General features: G+C 46.2%; 1 protein-coding gene across 2 annotated transcripts in view; it reads right to left on the bottom strand.

The window, feature by feature from the left end:
• The window catches only part of PROSER1 (proline and serine rich 1), a 918,625-nt gene that overhangs the window by 419,635 nt on the left and 472,902 nt on the right, over positions 1–26,088 (bottom strand). For both annotated transcript variants that reach the window (XM_069640684.1, XM_069640685.1), the window contains exon 10: positions 1,186–1,317. In XM_069640684.1, coding sequence (XP_069496785.1) covers positions 1,186–1,317 — 132 coding nt within the window. The remainder of the gene's footprint in view (positions 1–1,185; positions 1,318–26,088) is intronic.

Below are 26,088 nucleotides of genomic sequence, written 5' to 3'. Positions count from 1 at the left end.
CAGAGCATCATAACCTAAAGCTGATTGAAGTAGTGGCATACTGTGGTACAAAGCAGCCTGTTCCTATGGTGACAGTAGCAGAAGGGGGTTGCCAAGAGGAAAGCAACACCCTAAGAAGAGGCATCCTGACAATTATACCAAAGACACTGCAGAGGTCAGAAATACAAAGGAAGTTGTTGAAGCAGAAGGAAGTAGAAGATGTTTGTTTATTCCTTGAACTTCGGCAAACCAATCCTGGAAGGAGGTTATCCAGGATAAACATTTGTGCTGTTTTCTTGGCTGGAATTGGAAGGGGAACTTTTCAACAGAAAGTTGCAGAACTGTTACCAGTGGATTTTGTTTGGTGAGCTTTTTATTCATTTGGAACTTACTAGAACTGGTCCAAGACTACTTTTCTTTGTGGATATTTGGGAGAAATTGACTTTGAGCAATCCTGGGCAAGGGATATACCCAGGACAGGTCACCCAAATCACTGGTTGTTGGTTATTTTATTATTTATATTGTTTATGTTGCACTTTGAATGCTTTGTTGTATAGTGTGAGGGCCAGTTTTGCTGACGCTAGGAGTAACCCCTTTAGACTATGTAGGGAACTCCCTGTTAGAGTAGGCTTAGTGAGGATTCATTTGACCTTTTTTCATTTAATAAAATGTTTAATTTGGATAAAACCAAAAGCAGTTATCCGCCTTGCATTACAGACCCCTCACAGTAGACCCCTGAAGAGCTTCTACATTTCTAGAGTCATTTCTGCTTCAATGCTCCCATCCTGGGATCTCCCAAAGACTTGCAGTTTACCCCTTTTGAACAACTGGGCGATGTCCAATTAAGATTTCTCATGCCGAAAATGGTGTTCCACGTGGCCATTACCTTAGCTAGACGGCTGGGTGACTTAGGGCCCTCTCATGTGAAGGCCCCTTCCTGGTGGGTATCCTAAAAGCCGTTTCACTCAGGTACTATTCTTCCCTTCTCTCTAAAGCAGTCTCTAAGTTCCATAATTCTCATGATATTGTACCACCTTCCTCCCACCACCCAAGCTATCCTCCCCAATATTTCTGCAAATGTACATTTTGAAAATAATTGACTATGTTTATTCAATGCATTGTTTTTTTAAAAACTATTTATAAAGTGCTATGCACCTTCTGTAAGAAAAAGCCATTAACAGCGAATAAATAAATATGAAAAGTCACCTTGATTTTGAGCGGGTTTGGCTTGAAAGTCACCTTGATTATGAGGAGTTTGTGTTTGAAAATCGCCTTGATTTTGAGAACTTTTTGCTTGAAAGTCAGGGGGCTTTGCTTGATTCACAGAATCTTCATTTTCTAGATGATAAAAGAACATAAGAAAATTAAGTCTAAATACTTTTGGTAACAGCAACATGGCAGGCATTTTTTCAAAACTTTAAAAGAATGAATACACTTTAAATCACATATCAGTTACTGTTGTTTTTTTTCGTTGTTAGGATGGTGCCTAATACAATTCTTCGACAAAGTTTTAGTATGAGTAGTATACAAAGTATACTAATGACTAATTAACAGCTCTGCACACAAACAAGGAACAACTTGCAAACACGAGACTCCAACATCAAGCTATTGTCTCAGAACAATATTTGCACATTAGCCTGCACACAGAAACAAAGAGAAAGCTAATGTGCATAATCATAGCAAACATTGAAAAATCCAATAGGTCTAGCTGTGGTCGGGACAGGTTGTTTTGATGGGAACAACCTGTTCCTACCCCTGCTTGAAGATCCGTGACTGCTGAGCCATCGGAAGTGTTCCTGGACCATCTAGTGGACGGACCAGCTCTCTCATGGGCTAATTGGGTGCACTGGTCACTGTTCCAAGATCATCCTTGGAAACATGGTAAATCTTCAACTTGTGTAACAAGATGCCTGTTCTTGCATTTTCAGCCTTCCTGACCTAAGAGAAGCCATGAAGGATCCTGCTCGCTTGTTCACACCATGAGGATCATCTGTCACTGACTGATCAGAACGATTTTCTGTTTTCTGCTTTCCTCTATTCAGCTTCTATGGGGCACCCTTTCTGTTTGCTTCGTTTTGAACCATGTCCTGAATTTCTGGAGTTTAGTAAAGCCTTCTGCTTTATTCCCTTGCCTGTGTTTCTCATTCCTTTGGGAAACTGACAAGTCTCTAATACTATTAGTACTGAGAGCCTATGTATCCGTGAATTATTGCATTGTTACAATTGCTCAGATCACCTTACAGTGAAGTGCAGTTAGAATATATAACAGTCTTATGGTTGCTTTCACAATTTGCTTAAGATATGGTGGTGGCAGCTGTGATATTGCTAACGTTTTTCTGACATTTTACTCATGCACTTTTTCATTTATCGCAAATGGCTACTAAAGTTGGTTAGCCCCAGAAGATGGCTGTGCCACAGGTTTATTCTCTTTGGCCATATTGTTCTTTGGGCTTCCACCTGCCTTCTCAGGTCTGGAAATCCCTTTTGTGGAAATCCCTTTCCCGGGGAAAGCTGTGGCTTTCGCGGGCTAAGTGGGGGGTACTGTGTGTGGCCAGAGGAAGGGCTGGGACTGTCTACTCCCAATACACATACCTGGTGCCTGAATATCTGTTGCTAAGATGTGGTGGCTCGTGGCCATCCACAATTAGATAGCCGCTGACTGTTTTAATTGGGGGAGATCCTTACCATTGGTGGGCTTGGTCATGCACCCAGCCTGAATCTTGGATAAAAGGAGGGTTCCTACAACTATTTATCAGATCATCATTGGAGCCAAGTCCCCCACTAAGAGCAGCCTGCAGACTACACAAAGACTACCTCTGCAACCGATCAGCCTCAACTCCAGTGCTTTCTTGGTGAAGCCCTGCTCCTCTTCCTGATCTGAAGAAAGGCCCTTGCCTGTGCCTTGACTCCTGGACCGATGGGAACAAGCAGTCTCGACCGATGCTCTAGGATCTGCGCCTTCTGAAGTGTCCATGGACCAAATAATGGTATGACCAGCTTTCTTGTGGCCTACCTTGCTGCAGCTATCGCCATTCCGAGTACATCCTTTGAAGCTGGAGGATCTTCAGCTTATGGAACAAGACACCTGCTCCTGCATATTCAGCTTTTTGCATGAACGGAAGCTCTGCTGGACCTGTTCCTGTGAGCGTCGCCTGAAGATCGCCTGTCAACGTCTGATAGTGGTGACTGCCATTGCAACACTCCTTCAATCCTATAAGGTGTCCTGAGTTGATCTGTCCTGCAGAATTCTTCATCTTCCCTCATTTGCATGTTCTACTGGAAGCTGTCCTGAGCACTGTGACTGACCAAAACTAAATCGGGATGCCGAAAGTTACCTCTGCATCCATCCGTGAGCCCTGGGCATTCCTCGACCGACCAAGCACAAAAAATTGTGTCCGCGATAGATTCTGGAACACCAGCAGTGGTCTCTAGCAGAATCGGATTCAGGGGGTAAGTGAATCTACCTGTTTCTAACCCCTTCCGCCCCCCACTGTTCTCGATAGGGTTACATGGGCGCAAATTCCTGTCCCTAAATCACTCTTCCTTGACTTTGGTCGGTGGAGGCCTGGTCAAGGATCCCTTCCTAGGACTATGCTAAGGAATGGGACTGAGTGATTCTACTTTAACGAACTTTAACTTGTGGATTGTTATTAAACATAAGCACTGGTACTATCAATCTCTTTATAAGCTACCTGAAAAGTATCTACTTTGCAATTTGTGACCTTTGGGCACAAGGCCCCAAACCATCTTAGGGTCTGACTTTATAAGATGTAGGGAAGCTGTTTTATGATTGTCTTGAAATGTTCTTTCTGTTTCTAAAACATACAAGTACTTCCCTGTGTTTCACTGGTCATTGAATTAAATGCCATTGTATTTCTCGAATGTACATATTTTTTTTCAATTATTTTTTATTTAATTGACTTTTCAATTTTTACAAAATGTACATGATTTATTACTTATCCTCCTTTCGTTATTCCTGTTTTGCATTTCTGCACTTAGTCCACTCAAATGTCCGCTCATCCTTATTCAGCAAAACAAAGTAGAACTTTTCACTTTAATGCAAGATGGTTGCTAATTTGCGTGTGGCATGCATGTTTATCAATCAATTTCACCTCCAATTCAGCTGCACTTCCATTGCAGATTTGTGTTCGTATTTTTCCATCAGGATTAAGCTTTATCACTATTGTCCAAATCAAAGGATAGTATGTAGTCACCTTAAACCCTTCTAGGTCCAACCCTTCGTCGCAAGGCTTCTCCTGTTGCCCATCAAAGCCCAATGATCGAAAAAAGTGAACAGTCGCCACCACCCATTTAACTTTATCCCCGCTAATTAACCTGGCCCACCATTCCTCTTGATCAAAACATCATAAGTATTGGAATAATGGGCCCAGGTGTACTGTACGTGCCAAGTTTGTACCTAGGCATTTGAGAAGAAGATGTTTGATAGTTTCTATCACTTCGCTCTTGTTACAAAATCTTCAGTGATTTATACTTGATTGACCTCTAAATGACAGGATTTCATTAGTCAATAACAAATTCATCCGGATTCTCAAAAAACTCTGCCGGATTGAACGATCAGGGAAAATTGCCAAATATGTCCTTACTTCATTTAGCTTGATCGGAAAGTGTGGTAAAAATGAGACCAGTTTAAATTTTGCTGTTTCATCCAAGGTTGTAATACAATCTGCCTGAAGCAAACACCTGCACACCTTAGTGGGGTTTCTTGTCAGCTCATCCTCTGAGCTACCTATTACCTCCAGGAGAGCATAGTTGGTTTCTCCCCAGCGAATGTAGATATGATTTATAAGGATTTGTGTGATCATATTTGACTAAAGGTTTTACTTGCTTAGTGTCTATTTTAAAGGCCTAATAAACGATTGTATTTTATACTTATCTATCTCACTAGAATTATTGGTGTTGTTCTGGGTGGACTCAATGTAGCCCTAGACCACTGTGAGAAACCAGAAGGTGTTTCACCCACTAGTCCCGGGGGATCTTTCATCCAGGTAGCCAGGACATGGCCATTGCTTTTGGATGCAGTTCCTGGGGGTGGACCAGTGTGGGAGGATCACCTGGGTGAGGAGTCTTCGGAAGAGTGGGAGACTGAATGGGGAGACACGGTATCCCCTTCCCTGTTACACCTTTTCCCCATCCTACCAGCTAGAATACTTAGGAACTCAAGCCCCTCCTTTCACAACACAAACACTTTCTCACAAACTGCTGCTATGAGAGAAAACAGACTAACACCCGAGCCGAATATCTGATGTGACCCAATACAATGGTCAGGCAGGGTCAGGCAATTACTGATCATCACACACACCTGACTTCCATTACACTTCCCCACACCGATAAAAGGCAGAGCACGAGAGCACACTCTAAGCAAGGCAAAGCACACAAGGAAACAGCAGTTCCAAGATGGCAGTATTAACAGGAGGAGAAAGACGGAACAGAAGGGGATCACAAGGATGGAAGTGCCCTTGATGTTTACGACAAGGAACCGTTACTTTTACGAAACCTTTAGAATAGAAAGTGTAAGACCAAGAAACCAGGCTGATGAATCCTGCATTGTGTGTCGCAGGTACCCGGGGCACTCGCGCGTTGGTAATCAAGGCGGGGAGAATCAGCAGCTGCCGTGGTACTGTCGTTGCCTCCAACAAAAGTGCAGCGCCTGTGAAATCAACACAGCCGGTGAGTTGAGAGACCGATACCAGACCGGTTTGTGTTGAAGCCAAGGTTGCAAGCGGCAACATTGTATGGTGAGCGTTGAAGCAAACAGTATATAAAACGCATGTGAAAACCAACGCAAGTAAAACTGAACAACTGATGAGTGATTGAACTTTGAAACCTAGATACAATATCTTTGACAGAGTGGTCCGGCACAGCGTGCGTGCTCATTCGAAGGTCTCTGTAAGGTATCCAACAGAGAGTTGACAAAGGTGAAAGAGCTGCAAAGAACTGTGCATCAAAGTGGTCCTGCGACGGGTTAAGCAAAATCCTGTGCAGAATCGATGTTGATACTACCAAGAAAGTTGATGAAAAGTAGAAAAAGTTGGTACGAACCCGAACGAGGGAGATCAATTAAAAACTTTGGGTTAAAGCAAGTTTGTGTCAAAGTGAATTAAATTGGTCCGAGCCTGGCGGAGGGAGACTGATTGAACATTGTGTTAAAACGTATCTGAGCCCGGCTGAGGGGGATCCGGGGTGAACCGTGAATCACCCAAGAAATTGGATGTGTGAAAATCCTACGAGCAATTTGTCAAAGGGGGATCTGAACCCGGCTGAGGGGGATCCGAGGTGAATAGTTAACCACCTGAGAAATTGAGTATGTGCAAAATCCTAAGAGGAAAGGAAGTTTATTGTTCGTTTGTCGCATCAGGCCCTCTGAAAGAAGAGACTTTGAAATGCAAAGAAACTTGGGCACAGAAAGCCCTGATGCTAATGTTTGAACTCCACCGTTGTGCTAGAGAAGCCAGAGACTGTGCTAAGCTCGAGTGTGCCACCTTGTCCCGTGCTGAAAACGTGAGGAAGGGAGGCCAACGGCCTGAATATCCTGACATATCATTTCTTGAACACTTCTTTCTTTTACATAACATTGTTTCCCACACTATTTGTATTTAGAGGTAAGTATTGGCAATAGATTTATTATTGTAGGCCCTTTCATTTTGACAAGACACCACTAGGACTGCGTTATTATTTGATGGTCTTAGCTTGCTCCCATCTTTAGATTTAGGATTAGATAGGCATTTTTCAAACCCTTTTGAAGTTCAAAAAACACCCTTGAACTGTGGTCACTTGTGTCTGTCTTACTGTTGATACCATGCCTTCCTTACACCACTCTCACACCCTTGCTGAAACTAAGACTTGCTGCTCTACTACCTTAACTTGATTGGGCATGGCTAACCTCTCAGTGCCTTCCCTGTTCACCGTAAAAGGAGGGCCTGCCAAAATCCACCCTCCAGGGGACGATTTTGGAAATCCAGCTTAACAGCGTCTGACTGTGGTGACTCCTGCTGCAACCAGTCATCAGGTTCTGAAGTTCTCTCGAGGTCGCCTGTTCCAGGGATTGTCATATTGCCGTACCAAAGGTGTCCAGCTGTCCAGACTACAGACCCAATCCAAGTGCCGAAAGTGACCTCTGCCCCTCGGCCCCTGGACCTCCCTAGACCAGACACAGCCTAGAAGTGGGCCCAGCGGATTCAAGAACCCCTGAAGTGGTTGCTGAAGAAATCAGAGTAAGTGTTGTATGGAGGAAAAGTCCTTACCCTATCTCTCCCACCTTGCGAGACTAAGAGGGGTGGTGGTCTGGTCAAGGACCTCCCTCTGTGTTCCCCTATAGTGATGGGATAGGGAGAGAAACTTGTACAAACTTTACTTCCCTTTTTATTTAAGTTCTGGAACATTTACTGTTACCCATTGGCTTGGCAACTCTTGTTCATGAATTGCATGGTAAACCCGCCTGCAAAGTACATATTGTGGAACTGGTGACTTTTGGGAACTAGGTTACAATTCTTAGCAGGGTTGGACTTTTTAAGAACTATGGACCTTGTCTTAGGTTTATCTATGGGTACTCTACCATATTGCCAATCAATGTACATACCTGTCTCCAACTGGTACTAAATTGCTGTTTGCTCTACTTGTCACTTACTTACTTTACCACACAGTTATTTAAAGTGTTGCTCTTAACATTGCTAATTATGGCATAACTGTTTCTAAAGTTAAAGTGTTGGTGTTCTGTTAGCAGCACCCCCAATAGTCAATATATTTATGTATAAAATAGTAGTTGTGTGACAATTGTGACAGTGCCGCTGTCACGGCCATGTCAGGGGAGAGACCTGTGGTGCCCACATGAGTGCTTGTAGGCCCACTTTCATCCCCTCCTTATCTGTGATGATGGCAGAGTCCCCAGGGGAAAAAAAAGAGGTTATGGCTGGAAGGTTAAGAATGAATCTTAAACTCTGGCATCGCTCTAGGCCACCCTCCAGATCATTGCCAAGCCATTAAAAAAAAGACCACATGCAAATCAGGCTTGGTCGCACCCCCAAAGGGGCAGTCCAGCCCAAACTGCTAGGTCACATCACTTCTGCATGAGACCACAAGCATATGCTTCAGACTTTTGGGCATCATCAGTGAAGAGTATCTTAGGCCTCTAGGCCCAGCAGGCACAGGACGCACGCCTGGACACAGCTGTCCCACTCACGGTGACTAAAGCAAGACAAAAAGGTTGATGGATGGAAGGTTTGGAATTAATCTTAACCACTGGCATCGCTCTCAGCAACCCTCCAGACCATTGTGCTTCACCTGCCAAGCCATTACAGAAAGGGGAAAGACCTTATGCAAATCAGGTTTGTGGCAGACTGTGTCTGGATGTGGTGGGTCTGGATGGAAGGATGTTGTAGTGTCGGAAGGTTTGTGTCGTGAGAATGGGAGATGTTGTGGTTGAGTCTGGTATGAAAGGGAGATGTTGTGATGGTTGTGTCAGGGTATGAAAGGGAGATGTTGTAATGTAGTCTTGTCTTATGTCACTGGCCTGGAGTGCTTGATGTCGGAATGTTGATGCATGAATGCAGCTCAGGAGAATGTTGGGTGGATCTGTGAGTGGATGTTCTGAGTGTGTCAGTTGGGGGCCTGAGCTGGAGTGTGAAGGATGGCCGGTGGGTCTGCTCTGTAACCATGTCCTGACTTCTGTCTACTGTGCCACTGTATATACCTACAAGAGAAACCGGATTGATGTACATTTGTACTTATGTAAATAAAGCTACCTGGATCAAACCCAATGACTCCACAGCAGGTCTGTGTCTCGAGTCCCAGCTTTATTACTACACCAAATATACTTTACAACAATGGCGACGAGGTTAAAAGAACCATGTGTCAAAAGGAAGAGGGAATAAAGAAGTAAAGAAGCAGAGATAAAGGACAGAAAGACTGCAGGAGGAGCTTCAGCAACGCTAAAGACAGTAAGGAGAGCTGTGGGGGGGGGCAGCTATAGTGACCCAGCGTTCCCCCTGCGCTGCGAGGTTATGAGAATCCATCCTGCTCAGCTACGAACATTAAAATGACATTTGGGCTCTGGAAGGGGGCCCCCAACAACAGGAAATTCCCCAGAGACCTAGTGGGCAAGGCTATGCCCAGGAATACGTATAGAAATGAAATATGAGATGGTTGTGATTGTCTGAAGCCCAGCTGAAGTATGAATGAATAAGAGCTGTAAATACTGATAGACTTGCTATGACCTTGGGCATAGATCCCGCAAGAATCCTGCCGTAGCGCCAGTACTTCATTTGTGTAAAAAAGAAAAAGAAGAAATTAAATGAAACGTTTGGAAATGCCAGTGTGCTGTGTGTCAGGAAAATTAACATATATTTGAAAAGGGCCAGTGCGCAGCTTGGCAAGAAGTACTATATGAAAATGCCAATGTTCGTACATCCAGTGACTAATGGCAATTATGTTGGGCATAGATGCATCAATGGACTTACCTGTGTTTAAAGGATGCTGCGTGAGGCGGCTGTTGGTTTGGTGCTCCAACGAGGTCTGTCCCCTGTGCTGCCAAAGAGAAAATGATGACGTGTATGGAATTCCAGAGTGTGTTGGCGATGGCATAGCGGACAAGAAGTTAGAGCGTCCGCGAGGTTGAAGGCATGCAATATGGGTTACTGTTAAAGAACAGCACATTCTGCGTGAGCACGTTACGTTGGATGCGGACGTGATTAATAACTATTTCATGAGGATCTCATACTATGGCCTCAAACAGCACATGGTCGTAAAAAAAAAAGACACTTGGTGGCTCGAGTTTTACCGAGGGATTATATGAGAATATTATGGCTTGTATCCGGAAGTGTAAGCGTGATTGTTTACATTTTTATTCCGGGATAACAGTAGAGAAGAAGTTTGTTCTTCCCATGAATGCATTAAAAAGGAACACGCGAGTTTGTTTTCAAGTTGGTCAATCATCATATAGTGCAATTATGGTTCAAGAAACATGAAAGATGAACTGGAATTTCATTATTACGAACAGTGGCACACGCAAAGAACAAGTTACTCTCTTACCTGGTAACGTTCTTTCGATGGGATGGTCCGACGACGAATTCCATATCTATGACAGTAATCACCACAGCTGTGCTGCTTTGGAAAATCTTTCGGCGTCTGCGTCCTGCGTCGATGACGTCGATACGCTGTCCTTGAGGGCCTCCGTCGAGCCGACGCAGGACGCCCGTAGCCTCAGTTGTAGTTTCTTCCCCCAGAACGTGTGGCACCAAACCACTGCCAGTATGACCACAGAAAGCCTTGCGGAAATGTAAGCTGCAATCGCAGAAGAAATTCTGTAGCGGGGCAGGTAGGGAGGGAGCGATATGGAATACGTCGTTGGACCATCCCATCGGAAGAACGTTACCAGGTAAGAGAGGAACATTCTTCGAGGGGATTGGGTCCTCCGACGTATTCCATATCTATGACAGACTCCCAAAGCAGTACCAACGTATGTAGGAGGGAAAAGAATTTAGAATATAGAAATTTAGAATGCCCAATCAAATTGCAGAGTAAAGGACCCCCTTGCCAAAAGCCAGATCCTGCCAAAGGATAGAATCGAGGGAGTAGTGACGTACAAAAGTATGGACCGAAGCCCAAGTGGCTGCATCACAGTTGTTACAAATAGGAACACCCCTCTGCAGGGCAGTAGAGGCAGCCATACCCCTAGTAGAATGGGCCCGCAAACCTACCAGAGGGTCCTTACCCGCCAAGCGGTAACATTCAGAAATTGCCAAGATAATCCATCTAGACAAAGTCTGCTTAGTCACAGCTTGTCCCAAACGCCTTCCAGCGTAACCAATAAAGAGCTGATCGTCCACTCTGACCCGGGACATGCGAGAAATGTGGAAACTTAAAGCTCTCCTAGGATCCAACCTATGGAGCCTCTCCTCTTCCTTACCAGGATGTGGAGGAGGATAAAATGCTGGAAGAATAACCCTCTGGCTCAAATTAAATTCCGACACCACGTTCGGAAGAAAGGAAGGACGAACTCTAAGAACAACCCTGTCCTTATGAAACACAGTGAAGGGTGGCTTAACTGAAAGTGCCGGCAACTCACTCACTCTGCAAGCGGAAGTGACCGCAAATAAAACCACAGTTTTAAGGGTTAACAGCCTCAAAGGACAAGTATGTAAAGGCTCAAACGGAGCACCCATAAGGAATTTCAGAACAAGGTTCAAATCCCAACCAGGCACCTGGAAAGGTGCCGGCGGAAACACATTAGTGAGTCCTTTGAGAAACTGAGAAATTAAAGGAATTCTAAAATAAGAACACTCCTCAGACGAGCGCTTAAATATAGACAGCGCCGCCAGGTAACCTTTAACAGTACCCACTTGCAGGCCCCTGTGGGCCAACGAAAGCAAAAAAGAGAACTACAGGAATGTCACATGAAAAAGGATCCACATTCTTAACCCTGCACCAGTCGCAGAACTTTCTCCAACGGCAACGGTGCAGGGATTTTGTTGCCGGCCGTCTGGCCGAAAGCAACACCTCCATCACGTCTTCAGGGAGGTCCCAATCCTTATACCTCAAGCTTTCAGAAGCCAAGCGTGAAGGTTGAGGGATCTGACCTCTGGATGGAGAACCTGACCCCCCTCCCATGAGAGCAGGTCGTCTCGGTAGGGAAGACGACATGGAGGGCAGATGGACAAGTCAAGAAGGTCCGGGTACCATGTCCTCCGAGCCCAAGCTGGAGCAATGACGATCATCCGGGAACCAAACCTCCGTAACTTCTGCAGCACTTGTGGGATGACGGGGACTGGAGGAAACGCGTACAGCAGTGGGACCACTCCACCACGAATGCGTCTCCTAAGGCTCCTTTTGGAGGAAATTCCTGTGAGCAGAACCTTTCGCACTTCCGGTTGACACTGGAGGCGAAGAGATCCACCTGAGGGGTCCCCCAAAGGGCATAGGTCTCCAGGAGAATCTCCTGAGCGAGCTCCCACTCGTGAGAGATCACGCTCTGCCTGCTCAGAGCGTCCGCCGTCTCGTTTTCGTCTCCAGCCAGATGAACTGCCAAGATCGAAACTTCCTGCTGGATGGCCCGGAACCAGAGCTGCATCGCCTCCCTGCACAGAGGAAGTGACCCTGTCCCCCCCCCTTTTTGTTGAGGTAGTGCATGGCCACTGTGTTGTCCGTCAGAATCAGGACATTCCTTCCTCGCACAGTCGGCAGAAAAGCCTTCAAGGGAAGCCCGACGGCCCGCAGCTCCAACAGATTGATATGGAATCTGGACTCAGACGGAGACGAACGACCGCTGACTCAACTCGTTGGCATGAGCTCCCCATCCCATGAGGGATGCGTCGGTCACGATCGTCACCTCCAGCCAGGGTAGCCAAAACGAAGCCCCCTTCATCAGAGTGCCGTCGACGGCCCACCACAGAAGGTCCTGGGCGGCCGAGGGCGGCACCTGAACGGGGTCCGACATCCTGCCGGAGGACTGCGACCACTGCATCTTGAGGGCCCACTGCAGAGATCTCATCCGCAACCTGGCCTCCAGCACCAGAAGAATGCAGGATGTCATGAGGCCGAGCAACCTCAAGAACTCGAACGTCAGGAGACTCTGGGCGTGTTGAAACTTGTGCACCATCTGCTGAATGTGATTAGCCCTCACCTGGGGAGGAAAACACTGCCCCAGGGAAGTGTCGAGCACTGCTCCGATGTACTGGAGCTGCTGGGTTGGCGTCAAATGGGACTTCTTTAAGTTGAGAAAGAAGCCCAGCCTGTGAAGGGAGTGGCAGGTGACGGACATATGATCCAGGACTTGCTCGGGAGAGTGCGCCCTGATCAACCAATCGTCCAGGTAGGGGTAGACATGAATCCCCCCTTTCCTGAGATATGCTGCCACCACCACCATGAGCTTGGTGAATACCCTCGGGGCGGAGGTCAATCCGAACGGCAGGACCCAAAACTGAAAGTGCGAGTCGCCAACCGCGAACCTCAGGTACTTCTTGTGCTTTGGATGGACCGGCACATGAAAATAAGTGTCCTTGAGGTCGAGAGACACCAGCCAGTCCTGAAGTTGAAGGGCCTGGAGGACTTGAGAAAGAGTAACATCTTGAACTTGTCCTTCCAGAGGAGCTTGTTCAAACCGTGCAAGTCCATGATGGGTCTCAATCCCCCATCTTTCTTCGAAATCAAAAAATAAGGGGAATACCATCCCTTGTTCCTCTCCGCTACAGGAAGCAGTTCTATGGCGCCTTTCTCCAGCAAGGATTGAATTTCCTGCACAAAGAGCGGATTCAGACTCTTCAAAGAGATTCCCTGGTGGATTGTCATGAGGTCTCTGCCGGAAAGGAAGACAGTAGCCATGGGCTATGATCTCCAGAACCCACACATCTGAAGTAATGCCACGCCACTCTACAAGATGCTGCGCCAGCCTTCCCCCAACCGGCGAACCATGGGACATGGCCTCGTGTCTGAGCTGAAGCGGCTGCGGCAGTGCCGGAGGGCAAAGAGGCAACTGCCCGAGCAGCCTTGGCACCTCGAGTACCCTGTTTTCCACCTCTGCACTCCTACGATGGTCCCTTTGACTAGCAGCTCCTCATGATTTACTAAAGGATGTCAAAAAGATATTCACCATCAAAGGGCATGTTGAGGAGCCGGGTCTGCACATCGGGAGCAAACCCCGATTTGTGTAACCACGCAAACCTGCGTATTACGGTGCTCGCCGCCATGGACCGGCTGACACAATCTGCCATGTCCAAACCCGACAGAACGGCCTCACACATGGCATCCTTGCCATCGTGTACAATAGCAAGAAAACCATCCCGTTCCTCCCCTTCGGGAATATGTTCATCCGCCAAGGAAATACAGTTCCACAGAGTGTGTGTGAAACGTGACAAGGCACACATGCAGTTGGCTGCCTGTAAAGCCATACCCCCTGAAGAAAACACTTTCTTCGCCCAGCCATCAAAACGCTTGTCGTCCCTATCAGGAGGGATGGTAGGGAACGACGCCTGCTTTGCTGGGGCCGTGGCCGCCTGCACCACCAAACTCTCCGGAGTGGGGTGCGTGGTCAAGTAGCAGGGGTCACTACTGGCTGGGCGGTATTTTCGCAGCAAAGACTTGCTGACTGCCGGGAGACTCTCCGGAGCAGTCCAAGCTGCAGCCACCCTTCTTTGCAAAGCCATATGGAATGGCAGTACCGAGTCAGTTGGAGGATCGAGGATGTCCGTCAGGTCATCCTGCAAAAAATCCACAGGTGGCGCAGACCACCCCCAAGTATTCCGTGACCCTCGACATAAGGCGCCGGTACGAGGACTCGGCATGGGTGCCAGGCTCAGGCTGACAGAACTCCACCTCCAGAGAGGTGTCCAGACCACTGGCGTCGTGCAGTGACTGTCGCAGGTCTTCAATCTGGCTGTGACCAGACAAAATCTCGTCAGGCACCTCCTCAGGCACCAAACTTTCCTCAGATCCCTCATTCCTCTCAGAAATATAATCCAGAGGTTGGAAAGAGGGCACAGAAAAAGGGACAAAGACATTCTTAGCCTTGGCCAGAGCCTTTCGGGGGGGGGGGGTTCCACCGTGCCATGGGGTACCTCCGACAAAGCAGCCTCAATAGGCGTCGAGGGCGTTGACGGAATCGGCATCGACAACTTCGATGGCGTCGACACAGGCCTCGAGGGCGGAGCCCCGAGCGTGTCCTTCGACAGCCTGGGCGCTGATGGCGTTGACGACTTCCTCGGAGGCGGAGCCTCGAGAGAGTCCCTCGACGACCTCGGCACTGAAGGCGTCAATGTCTTCCTCGAAGACTTCACAGACTCATGCGGTCTCGAGGGCGTCGAGGACCAGGACCTGGAACGGGCATGTCTAGAGCGACCATCCTTGTCCGAGCGGGACTTCGAAGGCGCCCGGTGGTCGCGACGACCGCTCAAGCCTGAAGGCGTACGAGTGGTGTCTCTAGTACGGTCACGGCCGGCGTCCTTCGACGGCATGGATAGACCGGAGCCCTGCGATTGAAAAATCACCATCATCTCCTTTCGGAAGGAATCCCATTCCTCCGGAGTGGAATGCTTGTTGGGACAAGCAACCCGCCGACGGGCGGAGTCCTCGGATGAGGATGGTGAAGCCGACCTGTGACGGCGCTTCCTTGAGTGCCTCGAACAGGCAGAGGAATGGCGAGACCGACTCCTGGACCGAGACCCCCCCCGGACTCACGACGACGATGCGGAGAGTCGCCCCTCGAATCGTCCGTCGAAAGTCCAGTGGATCGCGACTTCCGGGGCTTGGCCACCTTACCCACCGACAGCTTCTTACGCTCCCGCAACGCCTTCGATGTAAGCGACTGGCAGTCGACACAGTCATCCGTATCGTGGTCCTCCCCGAGGCACCAGAGGCAATTGTGTGCGTGTCAGTCAACGACATCTTAGACCCGCACACCAAACACTTCTTAAAACCGGACCGCGGGGTGGTAGAAGCCGAAGACATCATTTCAATAAACAAACGAACAGGTTCAAAGAACCGAAAAAACAGGATTCAGTAGAACTGATGCGCGCCGAGGTCACCGAAGCAAACACGTTCACAGAAAAAACAGAACTGAGGTTACGGGCGTTGTGCGTCCTACTCATAACATCCGGTGACGTTGGCTCGATGGAGGCCCTCGAGGACAGAGTATCGACGTCATCGAACCAGGACGCAGAAAGATTTTTCAAAGCAGCACAGCTGTGGTGATTACTGTACTAGATATGGAATAAGTCAGAGGACCCAATCCCCTCGAATATGTATTTTGAGGGCACATTAAGTGGAAGTTTCGGTTTTACAATTTCATATGAATCAGGAAGTGAGGTTACCACATTATAAGGTTTAAGTTGCTGTAAATTTGTTATGGATATTGCAAAATGTGTTCTGCCTTTGATCAAGCCAGCGCATATGTATTCTAGGAATAGGTGTTAATGAAGAATTTTTAAGCAATCTAAATGGAAAAAACTTTTTTGTTACACGGTGACAATAATGGAAAAATGCAAAGTGTTTTAATGATGTGTATTTATTTGGTGCTATCCAAAAATGTGTTTAGAAGTATATGCTGAATTATTTGGTAGAATGGAAATAGAATGTATTTATGCATATTAGAGTATGTATTACCTTTGCATTAAAATATATTGAGAAATTGAAGTATAGTGATACCCTTAGAGTTGTGCGTGGGCCGTTGTCGCGTGACGCGTCTTAAGTGTTGTGGCCCCTTATTGTGTCATCTACAACCTGTACCGCATGTGTTGTTGGTTTTGGTTGGCGTCAGGGTATTTAGAGCTTGCATATGTTATTGCAAAAGGCTAATATATGTTATTTATATGTTAATGAAATGAATGATTGAATCTAAATGTTCAATCACCTGAGTGCCAGAAGTTAGTTGTTCATTCAGTGGAGTAAAGATTGATGGATGGGAATTTAGGTAAGTGATTCCAATATATGATTTAGTGATTTAGGGTTATGCACAATCAGATAAAATGTTTGTGCAACATGTACGCTCAAAAACGAGGTATATAAATGGAATTAGTGGAAATTAATCAACCAAGAAGGGTTGAGTTTAAGGAAATTAATTTACAGTAGAAAAAAAGGAAAGAAATTAGCATAGGTTGAGACATTCAGCCAATAAGAGTAATTTGGTATGTAATGAACCATATATGTAGGAATAGTGCACAAGCAATGAAAATACCTTAGGTTGTGAATATGTTTAGCAACATGTTTTATTAGTATTGAATTCAGTTATTGATGTTCAAAGTTTGGATCTATTAGAAAATTGCAGAGCTACCAGGAGCACAATATATGTTCTAATGTTTCAATGTGAGCGAGTCTGGTAGTGTACTGATTTGGTTTTGAAAACAAAAAGGTTGTGGGAGTAGGGCCCTAATCAGGAGAGCGCACACCTAAAAATCTCAATATGTGATTAAATCAGGTGTTGGTTGAGCTGCTGTCGTGTGGATGGTAAGGTGATCTACCACTATCACCTGAACTGAAACAACTTGTGAGGGGTAACCATCTGCACAGGCTGCGCTAATAACCTGTTGTTTACCCACTGGATGTGGTAAGTTTAAGCAGGGTGGAAGAGGAGTATTCACAAAAAGTCACAACTGATTTGTGGTTCAATTGGTTTATAGTTCAAAAAACCCAGTTTTTTACATTCAAGTAAGTGATAGTACAAACTGATTCAAAGTTACAAAAGAAAAGGGGTACTTTCTAGGTACACATAGGTACACATTTCATGTAAGGTGCTTGATAACAGATGATGCCAGTCAATGCTAAGAAATACAAAAGAAGCCAAACTGCTTCAAAGTTACAAAAGAAAAGTGGTACATTCTAGGTACACATGGGTACACATTTCATGTAAGGTACTTGATAACAGATGATGCCAGTCAATGCCAAGAAATACAAAAAAAGGCCAACACGTGTTTCAACCTATGAGGTCGTCATCAGGGCATATAGATATATGGAGTACATTGGACTATGATGCTAATGCTAAACCTGAGCTGTGTTCCTTCTAGAAACCTTATTGTAATTGTTCTCAGAATGGTCAAAGTCATACTATAGAAAAAATATAACAACGGTTGATTTCCAAAACATGTTGCTGGTCAGTTCGGTAAGCTTAACTCAGGGCAAGTCATGATGTATTGCTTGGCCGAGGTACCGTGGCTGTAGCACTAATGCAGTCTAAAAGTGCGTGTTTGGTGTGATAATTCCGGATATCTAGCCGGAAACAGCTAAAACAGCGTTTTGGAAACTACCCGCCACTGAGCACGCCAAATCCCCAAGCCGAACACGGCTAGATATCCGGAATTATCACACCAAACACGCACTTTTAGACTGCATTAGTGCTACAGCCACGGTACCTCGGCCAAGCAATACATCATGACTTGCCCTGAGTTAAGCTTACCGAACTGACCAGCAACATGTTTTGGAAATCAACCGTTGTTATATTTTTTCTATAGTATGACTTTGACCATTCTGAGAACAATTACAATAAGGTTTCTAGAAGGAACACAGCTCAGGTTTAGCATTAGCATCATAGTCCAATGTACTCCATATATCTATATGCCCTGATGACGACCTCATAGGTTGAAACACGTGTTGGCCTTTTTTTGTATTTCTTGGCATTGACTGGCATCATCTGTTATCAAGTACCTTACATGAAATGTGTACCCATGTGTACCTAGAATGTACCATTTTTCTTTTGTAACTTTGAAGCAGTTTGGCTTCTTTTGTATTTCTTGGCATTGACTGGCATCATCTGTTATCAAGCACCTTACATGAAATGTGTACCTATGTGTACCTAGAAAGTACCCCTTTTCTTTTGTAACTTTGAATCAGTTTGTACTATCACTTACTTGAATGTAAAAAACTGGGTTTTTTGAACTATAAACCAATTGAACCACAAATCAGTTGTGACTTTTTGTGAATACTCCTCTTCCACCCTGCTTAAACTTACCACATCCAGTGGGTAAACAACAGGTTATTAGCGCAGCCTGTGCAGATGGTTACCCCTCACAAGCTGATTTGGTTTTGGTTTGTTTGACGCATGCAGGAGTATACTGGTAAGGATGTACGTGACGCGGGTGAGATGAATGTGCTCACCTGTTGTGAGAGGTTGCACTTGTATGTGTGTGCTTTATTCCACCGTCCCCGTATACGTATGTCTGCACTGAGTGAATGAGGCAGTGTGCAAGTGTCTGATGCTGGATTGGTTGGAAGTTGATTTGCTAATTGAACTGGTTGTGATCCGTGGGGTGTGTGTGTGTGGTGATAAGTGGAAGCCGGTTGTAGCTGATTGAGTTTTGGTTGTGAGAGTGGAAGGAGTGTAATCAATATATCCCTCCTGTAAACGTTGTCTTGGTATGGCAACGCCCCTCTCCTGCATGTTAGTCTGTGGATTACCAAGACAAAGTTCCGTTGGCTCTGCTTCACTGCTGGTGTTGCATCCAAATCCGTAGTGTGTCAACCCGTGGTCCCCCTCTCATGTTACCCACCTGTATGTTTGATTTGTTCTCCTATTGGTTTGGTTTGTGCCAGAGTGTGACAGACTCTGTGTCTGGATGTGGCGGGTCTGGGCGGAAGGATGTTGTTGTGTCGGAAGGTTTGTGGAATGAAAAAGGGAGATGTTGCTGTTGAGTCTGGTATGAAAGGGAGATGTTGTGATGGTTGTGTCAGGGTATGAAAGGGAGATGTTGTAATGTAGTCTTGTTTTATGTCACTGGCCTGGAGCGCTTGATGTTAGAATGTCGATGCATGAATGCAGCGCAGGAGAAAGTTGGGTGGATCTGTGAGTTGATGTTCTGAGTGTGTCAGTTGGGGGCCTGAGCAGGAGTGTGAAGGACGGCCGGTGGGTCTGCTCTGTAACTATGTCCTGTCTTCTGTGCCACTGTAAATACCCTCAAGAGAAACTGGATGATGTACTTTTGTAAATAAAGCTACCTGGATCAAACCCAATGACTCCAAAGCAGGTCTGTGTCTTGAGTCCCAGTTTAATTAGTACACCAAATATACTTTATAACAGTCCCACCCCCAAAGGGGCTGTCCAGACTAAGCTTATCGGTCATAACCCTTCTGCATGAGACCACAAACATCCCAAGACAAGTTTCGGCCTTATTGGGCATCATCATTGAGGAGTGGCTTGCATCACTAGGACCAAAAGCCACTGGAGAACCCCGGCGGGGAGAAGCTGCAATGTGGGCAGCAGATGCCAGCAAGGAATCGCCAATCAATGTTGTGGGATGTTGCGAATGTCATCATACCGGCTGAGCGAAGGCTGTAGCAGTGAATCTATATGCCAGGATGGAGTGGCTTGCACACCGGCTAACGCAGAGGGAAAGGAGCCTGCGCATACAGAGAAGCCACAGGAATTCATATTTATGAAGAAAAGCCTCCACAGGGGCCCCATGGATACAAATCCCACTAAGCCAAGAGGGATTTCTAAAGTAACTTTGGTAAAGGCCTCCATGGAGACATGGAAAAACACTGGGTCCCTGTGAGCCACAATGAAGCCTCCCTAAGCTCGGCCCGCCACAACCCCTCAACAAAGGTAAGTGATTGGTAAGGTATGTTGGCCACAGGGGCCCCATGGATACAAATCCCACCAAGCCAAGAGGGATTTCTAAAGTAACTTTGGTAAAGGCCTCCAAGGAGACATGGAAAAACACTGGGTCCCTGTGAGCCACAATGAAGCCTCCCTAAGCTCGGCCCGCCACAACCCCTCAACAAAGGTAAGTGATTGGTAAGGTATGTTGGCCAATCCTGTAATGGGGTGGGGTATTTAAGAAGGTGTGTGTGAATGCTTGAGTGTGGGTTAGTACGGTGTGGACAGGAGTTGGAGAACGCCCGAGAGACCAGAGGAGAGTGCAACCGGAGTGCTTAAGCTATTGGAGAAAGGGGGGGACTGTGGAGTGTTTGGATGTTAGAGTATTAAGAGTAGGAGTAGCGGAGTGGTAAAGGTAGCATTGGCAGAGGTAGTAGTAAGCTGGGAGAAGAGACAGTAGGTAGCCGGAGTAGCGAGTGAGAGGACTAGGTAATAGACCGACAGTAGTAGGAGGAAGGAAAGGTAGCAAAGGAAGAGCGACAGGGAGTGGGAGAATAGGAATAGTGGTAGTAGAGGAGAGAGCTTATGACAAGAATTGCAAGAGGCAAAGGAAGAAGAGTGAGAGCAAGGAGGGACGTTTGAGGTAAGATCAATAGAAAGAACAGGAGTAAGAAGATAAGTAAGATCAAAGGGTGGGGGTGGAAAGGCAGAGTGAAAGATCGGAGAGATAGTAATGTAGTAGGAGGAGAACATTGTGACACCCAGGGTAGAGAAGTACATGTGAGAATGTGATGGCAAGGAGAGCAAGTGACACCAAGCGGAAGAAAGCACCATGTCTAACCCCCTAGAACACTAAGCGGAATAGGCCAGGCAAAGACTAGAAGGTCCCCAGGGAGTCAGGTCGACATCAGCCTTAGGCAGAACATCAGGCAGATAGGTGCAACTTTTGACAAGCTACTAACATCCCGTTAAGGACACCTCGGTTATGGAGATGGGAAAAGGCCAGGGAAGTTGACATAGAGAGGGACAGCCCTAGCGCCAATTCATCTTAAGGCCTTGGTAGAGGTCAAAGAACCTTAAGACCAGAATCCATTCCATCTGTTTGTATTTCAATAATCACAGTCAGACTTGCACTCCGAGTTGGCATGTTTATTTGTGGCTGGCCACCCAGTCACAGAATACTTATGTGAGGTTTGTATTACAGTTTATTCAAAGGCCTAATAAATAATTGTGTATGTTTGCACATTTTGTGTCTATCTTGAATTATTGGAGTGAGCTGCGTGCGTCTCATTGTAGTCCTAGACCACTCTCACACCCTCCAGAGTCTAAGCCTTACTGCTCTGCTAATCTAACTTCTCAGGGTTTTGCTAGACATCAGTCTCTTTCCTGTTCATAATAGCGTGGCGTCTCAGACTCCACCCACAAGGTGAATTCTGAAAATCTATTTTAACAATTGTTGGCAGCAGTGGGATAAGGTCTTTGGCGCTCAGTGCAGATCCACGGGAGTGATCAATTAGTTCCAGTTACACAAAACTCTGAGCTTTAAACGTTTTAAGACTGTGAAAGTTACTTAACCTATTTTATATTTTGCAAATGTGCCAACATTGTCTATTCCATTTGGGAGGCAATAGGCTAGTCCTGGTTTTGGATTTCTACTTTGGGACTTGTAGTTTTATATTCCACCGTTATAAATTCAGGCATACGAGTCCCGGAATGCAAAGTTAAAATCGGGACTGGACTAGTGCTCACGATTGGAATGTAGAATGTTGGCATGTAGGTTTATGACGAAATTCTGTGGTTCTCCGACGATCCTGCCACTTTGGATATGTCTCAAACATAAGTACTGGAACAAAGTAGAGGGATGTGGAGGGTAATTCCTAGAATACTTACTGAATGTAAGTAATTTAGGCATTAATGTGCAATGTATGCTTGCTTGCTGTTGAATCTCTTCTATGTGCTCACTTCTGTTAATAGAGGCACCAATGCGTTATGCTACTAGGGTCCATGAGGCTAACCCTGAGTCGAGTCCCAAATGGTAGCGGGAAAATGAATCCTAAATGCACACACAGGGCCGTAGGCCACTTGCACAAACTAGTAACAAGAAAGCATGCAGATCTCTTCTACCCAGCAGAGAAGCTCTCTGGCACCATACCACTCTCACCACATATCATCATCCGCCACCTGAAATGCACGCACTACACACCACCCACTACCGCTTCAGGAACCTCAAACTTGGCTCCAGGACATCAGAGTCTTCCCCGCACTACCGTCTTGCTCCTACTCTAACGAGAAACGCCCACCTCAGGGCTAGAACTCGTACCTTCCACCCACAACTTCACACTAATACAGGTCAAGTCTCAAGACCCAACCGAAGGCCACGACATATAGGAAAGCCACGCGCACCCATTAAACAACATACTCAGACCTCGCCTCCACCTCAGGACAACCTCCCCTGGGCCAAACCCCCTAAGAAACAACAAACTCCCACAGAGATACGCTGTGGCAAGGCCCATTCACCAAGCCCAGCATCTACCAAAAACCAGGATATACTCGCCTTCCTGAATTCCACAGCTGAAAGCATTCCCCGCGCATTGGCCGTCAATGGTCACCTCCTCCATGCAGCCATCGTCATTGCCAGATCACTCCCTGCACATGCCCTGGACATAAATGACCTTATCACATCCCAGAAACTAGACTTGCTGGCAATCTCAGAAACCCAGCTCCATCCAGCCTTGGACCCTGCTTCCCTGGCCCACCCAGAGGGATTCACTATACTTAGGCATGACAGAACCGAAGCCAGAGGCGGAGGCGTCACCCATATCTACAAAGACTCCATACAAATTAGACCCATCAAGTCGCCAATGGAAGAAAATTGTGAACTATCAGTAAAGCTCATCTCCTCCCCCTCAGACTTTATTACCATTCACATTATCTACAGACAGCCTGGCCCACCTACCTCCCTTGAGGAAGAAATTATCCACTCAATCGGAAACAACATTGAACCCACCTCCAGAGTTATACTCCTAGGAGACCTCAACTAAGGCCTCCTCGACCCTCTAGACACAGCTGCTATAGCACTAGCTAAGGCTCTTACAGACCTACGCTTTACTCATGGAGTCACGGAACCCACCCACATTAAAGAGAGATAACTGGACTGGGTATCGGACCTGAACAGTCGGGGCTCCATCACATCTAATGCCCCTTGCCCTTGGTTGGACTATCACATCCTTTGCTTCTTGCTCCCCCCTTGCAGAAACAATTACCAACAACTACCCAGAGTCTACCACCCACACTCGCCTGAAGTTCGAGAAACATCACCAAAGAATCCATCACCTCCCTTCTCACCCCCATGGCCTCGTATCACGCAGCCTCAACAGACCCAGAGTTCTTTGCTAACTTCTATTCAATGACTAACCAATGCAGTAAACATGGTAGCTCCTCGCCTCCTGAGAAAGGTTAAACCTATAAACCACATTAATGCCTGGTTCTCTTCTGACCTATCAGCCCAACGATGCAAAAAGATACAAGCAGAAAACACATGAAAGACCCCACTCACCTCACCAAATCTGCCTTTAGCAGCATAGCCAACGAATAGAAACATGCCATCATTGAGGCTAAAGCATCAGCCTACAACCAAAGGATAGCAAATGCCAACTCCAACTCTCAAGAGCTATTCAGAATTCTTAGAGAATTAGAGACACCGTCCTTACAGCCAAGTACTATCATCAAAGATTACATTTGGTGCATCAGTATCTAGAATGCTTTGCCCGCAAAAGTAATCTCCTTTCAGCGAAAATCGATAAGAAACAAGAAACCACCAGCCCTACAAATCTGCCTACCCATACTAGGACAAATCACGCCTCTCCAGTCTTCAAATTCAAAAAAGTAACAGAAGTAGAAACAGTAAATATCCTCAAAACACTTAAACCATTGAGATGTACAGGGGATGTATGACCTGCCATGATTATCAAAGAACGCTCTGAAACAGTAGCCCTGTTTCATTACTAGATTTATCAATGCCTCCTCCTCATCTAACCTACTCCCACACAGTCTAAAAGAATCCTGGGTACTCCCACTGCTAAATAAAATCTCCTTAGAACAATGTTCTCCTAACTATCGCCCCATCACCACAGTATCTTTTCTCCTAAAGATACTAGACAGGGCAGCATACATCCAAATTCAGTCCGATCTCGAAGCAAACCACATCCTAGGGAAGCACCAATCCAGCTTCCGCCCGGGTCATGGCACAAAATCAGCCCTAGTAGATTTTAAAATGCAACTTGATGCCTTTAAAGACAAAGGCAAACCGGGGCACCTTCTCCTCCTGGAGCTATCAGCTGCTTTCGACTTGGTTGACCATAACACATTATGCCACCATCTCACAACTCCTGCCAACTTCTCCTATGAAGCCGCCTCATGGATAGCTTCTTTCCTTACCAACAGATCTACGAGAGTCTTCTCAGACACTGCAAGTGCACCAACTATCCCGTTAACATGTGGTGTCCCTCAAGGGTCCTGTGTCTCCCCTTCACTATACAATATCTTTACCATACCCCTGTTCGACCACCTAGACACTCTTGGCATTTCCTACATGAACTACGCCAATGACACCCAAATCCTCCTCCCTCTTTCTGGATCTTACATGGACGATACACTCACCATTAACAAAATCTATGCGACCATCCAAACCTGGATGCCGACCAACCACTTATGCCTGAATGACGACAAGACAGTGATTCTTCTAGTGGGCTCCCCTCCTCTGGTCAAGAAACTTATGAGTGAATTTACCTCCTTCACCATAGATGGACTCCAGATAATAATCTCTGCAACAGTAAAAACATGATAGGTACACCTGGATGCCACCTTCTCTTTCACAAAACAAGTAAATGCAATTGCCTCTTCGGCCGCATACACAAAACTTATCAACGCTGCTAGACACTTGCTCTCCCCATCGAGTTGCCTAACCATTGCCAGAGCAATCATGGAAGCAAGACTCTACTATTGCAATGTCCTCCTTGCTGGAACATCCAAGCAAAACTTGGAAAAACTACAGGTAATTCAAAACAATGCACTACACGCAGCCCTGAACATTTCTAAAAGAGATCACATCTCAGCCACCAGGATCATTTTCAAAACCTTTTCCATCACGCACAAATGACTGTTTAACACTGCTCTCCAATTCCTATCCCTGAAGATTGAAAGATCCATGTCTACTTGACCAGTAAGAGCAACCCATACAAACCTCCTAACAGTACGAAAGGTGAAAAGGACAGGAGGAGGAGAGACCACTTTCCCCATCAGTCGCAGCCAAACACCCGTCCTCCTGAACTAAGAGTGGAAACTTCCTATTAGTCCTTGCGCAAGGCCTTAAAAACCTGGCTGTTCGCCTAATGTGACCCCAGTGTTTCACAAGATTAAAACCACAAACAAGTAAGAACCTTGGTGCTTCACTACTCGCTGCATGACTGTTCACCCATGACACATTAGCAGATACCTGCAACCCTTGCCCATCTCTGTTCATGGTCGTCAAACAAGAATGTCAGTCAGACTGCCTACATACGCCAGCCTTGCCTGCATGTCCTTGTGTTTTTCTGTTTCTGGCAATATCAGTGTAACTGGATTGCAACATCGCCCTGATGTCCCTGGGCTTGGGCGCTTTACAAATATAATTTAAATAAATAAATGTGAAGGACTTTATGCATGCACCATGTAGTGTCCTGAACTCTAAGTTTCATCTCCACCTTCCCCCTCTTGCATAATACTGTTCAGATTTGCTCTTATTTTCTTGGTTTGTCTTGAGAACGGTTCTAAAGTTTGCTTCTTTTGTACATAAGGACCACTCTTTCCCTCTGAGGACTCGTGCAACGTTCCCCCCGGTTGTGCTGTATGCCTTCTGCTTTTGTAAGTGCTAAGCCACCCACATGGATTGAAGTAAGGTTTTGATGAGCTAGTGCATCAAATACTGCAAATCTCACTTCCACACAAGTTGCAAATGGTCACCTTTAGTCCATTTATACATGGCTTGTGCTTTTAGATGACGTTTGGATGCATGGTGATTTCGCATGCACACCCTATGCCCC

Source organism: Ambystoma mexicanum, chromosome 7q (assembly GCF_040938575.1).
Source record: "Ambystoma mexicanum isolate Mex_15411 chromosome 7q, UKY_AmexF1_1, whole genome shotgun sequence".
In the NCBI taxonomy this organism is placed as follows: Eukaryota; Metazoa; Chordata; class Amphibia; order Caudata; family Ambystomatidae; genus Ambystoma; species Ambystoma mexicanum.
Note: the sequence above shows the minus strand (reverse complement) of the source record. Positions and strands in the feature narration are given on the sequence as shown.